The 7,835-nt window shown below is 41.6% G+C and overlaps 1 protein-coding gene across 1 annotated transcript; it reads right to left on the reverse strand.

Moving 5' to 3' along the window:
* Positions 1–297: 297 nt before the first annotated feature.
* Positions 298–7,835, reverse strand: timp2b (TIMP metallopeptidase inhibitor 2b). Its single transcript, XM_079281503.1, has 5 exons — positions 7,489–7,835; positions 2,156–2,256; positions 1,965–2,070; positions 1,741–1,865; positions 298–1,651 (listed from the first exon to the last, which is right to left on the reverse strand). Exons 1-5 carry the CDS (start codon positions 7,616–7,618, stop codon positions 1,454–1,456), a joined length of 660 nt encoding a protein of 219 aa, XP_079137629.1. The 5' UTR covers positions 7,619–7,835; the 3' UTR covers positions 298–1,453.

The raw sequence follows: 7,835 nt of genomic DNA on the forward strand, positions 1-7,835 counted from the left end.
GCTGTTTTAGTGTCACAAAGCAGTGACTGTCCCAGCCTTTATGAGTTTTTTTAAAATACCGACTTAAGAAACTGAAAATTAAACATGACTGATCTTTATTTGTTTCTCTTCGCCTGCTGTACGACCTGTGCCTCCCTTTATCAAGTGTGAAATGCGGTTCTTTCTGCACCACGTGTGTGTATTATTTTATGTACACCACGAGCAAACAAAGCCATGCTGATTCTTTAATGAAGTGGAGTCTTGTCGATCTGCACACAATGAGCATTGGTGTGACAATAACCACGCAAAGCATCTAAACAGGGTTTGACATTTAATGTAATAGTCAAAATGTACAGTGTTGTTTCAGCCGGACATGCATGCAAACAAATCATCTCAAATGTCTCGTGTGAAACCAGCACAAGACATCATATGAAGTAGTACAGCTTCAAATGAAGAACCTTTTTACACTCATAATTCATAAAGTCACATGGCATTTGCTCAACATTTTTTATGGTCATGTCAAAGGCTCCGCAATAGACGATTACAAGTTGACCTCGAAGGCACATCAAATGTGTATTTTGCGATACTGTTAAAATACTTGGTCTCCTACTTACTACCAATGATGTCACAAAAAGTATCACAATGTAGGCTTTTTTTTTTTTCTCAATGTAATATGATGAATCATATAACCTCCTTAAATAAAATAGGCTCTTATACGCTAAAGCATTACAAAGAGAAGCGCTGTAATAATAAAAAGTACAAAATAGAGGATTCAATCCTCCTCTTCAGAAATATTTCATTGGAGACAATATGACTGCTGTGGCAATTGTGTTCAAAGTGCATTCTCGTCTATTCAGGATTATTTAGAGAAAACATTAGCGTGAGCACTGATTGTGCTTAGTCGAAACAGGTTTGTCACATCTTTAAAAAATAAAAAAAGAGAAGTAATCTGAAGCAGGACAGGCAAGATGTGATCGTTCCTTGTGATAGCCCTGCTGTCACAAATCAGGGCGCCAATTGCCACTTTATGTTATTCATGAACAAACCGATTCACAGAATTGTTACACTTTAAATTATAGGTATGCACGTGTTGCATTGTAGAATTGTAGTTAGATTAAAAAAAACAAATACCTTTGGTTAAAAAAAAAGAAAAAAAAAAGAAAAAAAAAAAAAGGTAAAATAGCTCAAGAACAAAAACGCTACGAACAGTAATGATTATCCCCTTTTATTTCAGCTGACGGAGAAGTGGTTTATGAGGAAGTGCTTTGGATTTAGGGGTAGAAGTGCCTGAAAGTGCTGCATTCATAAGACTGTTGATTAAAAACATAATGAGGCCTGTAGATAAAAACAACCTCAGCACAGAGCACTTGCCCTATGGCTGTCTTAACAAAAAAAAAAAAAAAAAAAAAGTATTTATTTGAATTTTTATCTCATTATATCTTCGACATCTTTGGACTATTGGACAGCGGTGGAGTTAAGGGTCTTCGATGTCCAGGAAATCCCTTTTGGGCAGTGCTGCCCCTCTGTACCAAGCACAAGAGTCATCGCTCCTCTTGATACAAGCAAAGTGTTTGGCCTGCACGCCTTTCACCGTCTTCTCAATCACCCAGTCCGTCCACAGGCACTCCGCCGGGCTGCTGATTATGCAGGGGATGACGGAGCAGTGGGTGATCTGAGAAGAGACAAATATCAGCGGTTTCAATTTTAAAAACAAACAATGCGTCTTTCAAGATGATTCTATAGTTTGCAGTCGTTTTCTACCTTGCAATCACAGCCCATTTCATAGCGCCGAGTCAGGCTCTTCTTCTGGGTGGCACTCAGGTCCTCCCAGGGCTCGAGGAAGTCACACAGCGTGATATGCATCGTGTCATCGGTCCCCAGCTTCCCTGAAGAGGAAGAAAAGTGCATTAGGCGACGTCAAAGCTAATGTGAAGAGGTATTTTATATTTTATAACGTGTGCTTTGAAATGTGGTAAAAGTTGTACCTGTGATGAGATACTCCTTGCCATTATTTTCCAGACTCACGCCACACACTGCAGAGGAGGGAGCCGTGTAGATGGCGTCAATATCCTCGGTGGGGCCTTTGAACATCTGTCAATTCAAGCAGAGCATTTAGATTCATATTGCAAATAAGTTTATGACACAAAAAAAAAAACGTGAGCTTAATCCAACGTACCTTGATTTGTTTGATGTCATACTTGATCCGCTTGATGGGGTTTCCATAGATGTCATTGCCAACGTCAACCTCCTCCCTCCCGACCACCTTTGCCCTGATAACTGGAAAGAGACAAAAACAAACCCACATTTAAGTTCATTGTATTTGAAGACAAAGCTCCTTAGTCAAACACCAGTGTCATGTAAAAAGCACACAGGATCTGCGTCCGTCTGTATCTGATCTGGGCCCTGCCCAGGTTTGGCATGCCGCACTCGGCAACAACACATTGCTGCGGCTTGGATCTGAGGAGTTCGGCATGTGCCAGGTACTGGGAAGACAGCGGCAACATGAGTGTTTAATCAGATGCAATCAGAGGGAGGAATGTGTGCTGCCTGTTCCCAGGCAGCACACATTCCAGCAATCTTTCCAGCAATCTTTGAAAAAGCTGAACTAGAATGCTCCCCTTCACCCCCAGGCCTCTCTGCCTCTCTGTCTGGTTAGAGGTGCCGACTTGCAAATCAACCTCTCTCCCATTCGTGTTTAGCCTTTTTCCCCTTCTCTCTCTCTCTCTCTCTCTGAGGTTCCAGATTCTGAGAGGTTTGGACGGGGAAAAAATATAACAGTTCAAGTGGAAAAATATCATCAGAGCCATACCGATGAGCCTTTGAGCTCAAATACAGAGGATTCAACACGAAAACATGACTCGTGTGTTTCATAATCAGCTATTCTGTCACGTGAATCCAAGTGTTGAAGTACAGTGTAGCATTGCTCATAAGCCAGTCATAGCTAGATACCTATGGACTACTTGTATCATGCACGTTCACATGACTACTACACTTACGAAATCATGTTCGAAATCAAGCGCAGGAGACTAGCGGCAGAGTTAATGTTAACCAGATGTTCTCCCTGGCGTCCCAGTTTAAGTCCTCGCTTTCTCTAGGTGGCAGCTACCGACTGCGAAGACCACCACCAGCCCGCTTCCTTACCAAATAAGATCACGCCCATTCGCTTTTTATATGACGGAGGTATGAAGCTGCGAGCCATACGTGCCCTAATTTGATGACAATAGAGGCTTAGAGAGAACACCTCCTTTTAAGGGTCTAAAGAGTCGACGCTTAAAAAAAAGAAAGAAAGAAGAGAAACAGGAAAAAGGAGAGTGTGCGCACAGATGGAGAAAGTGATGGTTTCATTCTCCAAGCAAGGGAACAGAGGAGAGAACAGACAGGGATAGCAAAATACTGACTTGTGCATGCTGTGTGCCGATATTCTGACAAACAAGGTGTTCTAACTACAGGCATGGTTTAGAATGACTAACTTCACCGTGTGATCATCTGCACCAGGGGAGATGCTTTACAAATCTCAAAACACTACACTTGGAGCGAGTCGTGCTGAGAAACTCTCAAACTTCTCTGGCTACAAAGAGGATTAGTGGTAATCGCCTTCACCCGAGTGCAAAGGATCACACACACACACACACACAGAGAGATCACTTCTCCGTCTACTAGACTGTAAAGCAGGGCAGGGGAAAATATGCACAGTATTTAAAAATAACACACACACTTATGTGAATGATATACTGTATCATCATTTCAGCACTTGGGCTTTGAAACCGCTTTGTGCGGGTCATCTCTTTAAATTCTATTCAACATGCTAAAAATAGACACCTTCTTCCATTCGTTATTTGGAGATCATCCACATCATAAACAACAATCAATCAAATCCAAAACAAGCTCCGATGCCCTAAAATAATCACAAGTTTCAGAAAACTGGGTACGAAGAGAAGCATCTAATTTTCCAGTTACTCAAACAACAAACACATCACTTTGTATTTAGTATTGTGGTCTTTGGAGCGCTTTGAAAAACGAAAAGAGAAGAAAGCAAACGCATGTCATGTAATTGCAGGGCCCGTACATCCATGTACCTCTCTGAGAAGCCACAAAGTGTTCAGACAATATACCGGAAGTCACGTGAGAAAACTTGCTTCCTGTCAAGATCTCACACCGTTCACAGGTATAGTATACAGTCGCAGAGGATTGTGAAATAAAGTGGAAACACATAACGAGCGCAGCATATGACCGCCCGGCATTCCTCTGCCTCAGCCAAGGACCCAAGGGATGGATTTCAATTTATGAGGGGAGATTTTATTTTTGAGTTCCTGCTCTGGCTGTTTTGACAACACAAATGGAACTACTTGTTTACAACAATCGCTGATCTGGTGAATCGTTTTATTTTTAGTATAGGGAGAGAGAAATAAGTTAGGCTCCAGTAGAATACAGAAAGCTCAGGTCAACTAGGGGCAGAGGTGGAAACTGACCAGTTGAAACCGTATTTTTCATCGATCAGACTTTTTCATTATGGATTTGTACCTTTACCTCCATTCTTCACTGTATCGTGACGTTGCCTCCCACAACAAGAATACTTTAGGAAGTACAGCAGATGTTCAAAGCGGACGTTGCAAGGGGCCGAATGATGCAATGATCTCACATAAATGCATAGCTTCAGCAAACTTTGACTGTTCTTCCCCATTTTCAAAGAGACACCGCAATCAAGTCTGGAAGCTACTCATGTTCTTGAGTAATTTTCCGCAGACACGCCGACCACAAATCTGTGCAACTTCAGAAACACTTTCACTTCAGTAAACTGTCCGATAGTGAGTAAGGGTTCCTCAAGGGAATGTCTTACTGTGCAGTAACGGCATGGGAATACCATACACATTATTTCATGGCAGATGCTATTCGCACCCAGGTGTCAGAAACCAAAAATGTAATTTGCACCCGACTCGGGCACTCTATAGTACGTGTATATATATATATCCTACTGTAGTCTATCTATCCTGAACCTAACCAAGTAGGTGACCGGTGAAAATACCTGATGCACGCATCCACCACAACCTACTCCCTACACATACTGTCGCTCTACTACTACTACTACTACTACTACTACTACTACTACTACTACTACTACTACTACTACTACTACATCTTCCTGGCAGAAAGCCTTTTGGCTTGCCATCTATTGCTAAATTAAGTAGAATATTCAATTTGGCAGGTTGTAAATAGCCAAATTGTAAATATACACTCCGTTATACATGTAAGCCAAGAACTTTGATATATCGTAACACAAATCTAGTCGCCTAGAGAACAGAGAACAGTAGACCAGAAACTAAAATAAAAATGGAATTGGAAAGCCTGCAGAGTGAAGGCAGAGCGAGCTGTTTTGACCTTTATTTTGAATGTGCCGGCTCATCGAACATCTCATCATTTCATAAAGTCAGCCAACCATCAATTTGCTGTGTAGCAGCCTGTGACTTTACAAGCTAACAACGTCGCAGATTAATACGTTTTGGGTTAGTTCGGGGTTTTTTGGAGGGGGTGGGGGGGGGGGGGTAAGGTCATGTTAGAACCTGACCACAGTGATGAAATGAATCCATCTTGATGTTTAGTTTAGGTTTAAAACAATCTATATCGGCCCTGTACTCTCTACAAGTCCAAATGATGGAAAGCCTTGTTCCCTTCTGTTAAAATAAGAGTAATATTTAATGTTCGTGTAGTTATGCTTCGTCTCTGTGTCATTCAAAAAAGTAAGACCGAGGTAAAAATGCACTTTTTGTATTATAATTATCATCACTAATACTATTGCCATTATTAGTAGTAGCTTTAACACGGTAGTATTTTGTAACAACACATGGTTCAACTCAAGTGAAATGTCCTCCTTAGCGAACTTCTTTCACTCTTTCAAAGTGTCTTTCATACCCGGCTGCCTTTGAGTACTTCATTTATCTCAAGGTAAGAAAGGTAAAAGGACCTTCTGATAAATCAGCACTTTCCTTTACAGTAACCGCTCCAGCAGGAAGGATAATGTGGTTTCTTCACCCTTCCAACGCCATGGAATCCAATGGTAAAGAGAAACCTTTGAATAAGTCAGCGCCTGTACACATACCACACACGCAGCCAGCGCACAACCCAGAAAAAAAGACCCTCTGCAAACCACCAATTTAAATAGCTACACAGGCCGGTCACTGTTGAGACTCTCGTCAGCTTAAGGCCTGTGTCGAAGGCAGCAACAAGCGGGGTTTTGTAATCAGTCAAAAATAAGAGGGGAAGGATCCACATGACCTTTGAGGAAGAGCAAATCAAACTGTTTAGTAGTCATTAAGGAAGTGCACCATAAATCTCTCCACCGCTGAGTATGGGGATATATAGTGTGCATGATCCTGTTGAGCAGTACTTGATCCACAGTTCCCTCACCAGGATGAAATACAGACTTCCATGTCTGAGCTGATTCTTTGTCACACTAACTCTCCACGAATGATAGTTAGAGGAGGCAACAAAAACTCTGACCCGCCTCAATAGCAGGCAACAATGTGGAGATACAAAAAATGGAAAAACTCTTTGAAATATTTGACATGTGTTGATATTGTACTCGGTGGTGGAAGAGGTGTTCAGATCCTTTATAAAGCCCTGCATTCAAAAGATTACTGATGTAAAAAAAAAAAGTTTGTATTATCAGCACATTGTACTTTAAGTCAAGTCCATTCTTATCTATAAATAGCGCCAAACAGAAACGGTGTATGAAAAGTAGAATGTCAGTGTTGTACCTGTTATTTGTGATGTTTTTGGATTAATAATGCAGACAGATTAATGAGTATGTTGCATTTTACGGCTGTGGGTGTTTAAGGTTGTGCTAATCTGAACACTTCTATACACTGTTGGGCAGTTTAACCTGCAGCAATGCATCATATTCTAGCAGATCATCATATATGTGTAGCATCAGAACAACGTCTTACTTAAAAGTTTACTTTTCATGTGCGTAGAAAAACGGCCCTGTTTTCAGCTGTGTTGACGATGCATTTTCCAGCTGATCAAAGTCGTTTTTTTTTTTTAAGAAGTCACCTTTAGTTGACCACAAACATTCAAAATCAACACATAAGCTCTCAGACAAATGTAGATTTCCCTCTGAGATGGAGTAGAGTAGAAGTATAAAGTAGCACAAAACTAAACACTTAAAAACTGGAGTACAGTTCTTGAGTAAATGTGCTTATAGTTCCACCACTGATTCTACTGCAGATCAAAAAGTAGGCACATTAAATAAAGTAACAGTTACATTTCTGTCGCTATCATGACTCAACTATCACCAGATGATTAGAGAGAGGAGGAAAAAGCGAGGAGCGCAGTGGAAAGACAGAGTCCACCCTGTAATTGTAAACACACGAGTAGGGGGAAGTTTCCCCCTCTCAGCATTTACAGTTTCTTTGTCAGGAAAGAAACGACACGATCCTCGACACTCTGCATTCAAACGGATTAAGACCGACTGCTGCGTTGTATCGATTCGTGGTACTCAGTGCGTTAACTTACCGACGTCCGAGTTGCAAAACGCCTGCTGAGGATGCGCTTGGGAGCAGCTGCAGGCTTCTGCTATTTCTTCCACTCGCCACAGAAACAGGATGGCCAGAGTGACCAAACAACTGTTCGCCGTCCAGGTCATCTTAGAAAAGTAGAGTTCAATTTAAAGAGGCGGTGGTGGTGGAAAAAAAATAAACGAGAGGGACCAGTTGAGCAGTCAAAAAAAAGGAGATGAATCAGAAATGTCCCCGGCTTCGAGCGAAGAAGAGACGGCCCCACTTGTCAGAGTGTGAGACGCACAAGGCGTGAGAGGTTTATCACTCCTGCAGAAGACTCAAACACTGAGACTGCCTCCACCA

The sequence above is a fragment of the Melanostigma gelatinosum genome, assembly GCF_949748355.1.
Source record: "Melanostigma gelatinosum genome assembly, chromosome: 13".
In the NCBI taxonomy this organism is placed as follows: Eukaryota; Metazoa; Chordata; class Actinopteri; order Perciformes; family Zoarcidae; genus Melanostigma; species Melanostigma gelatinosum.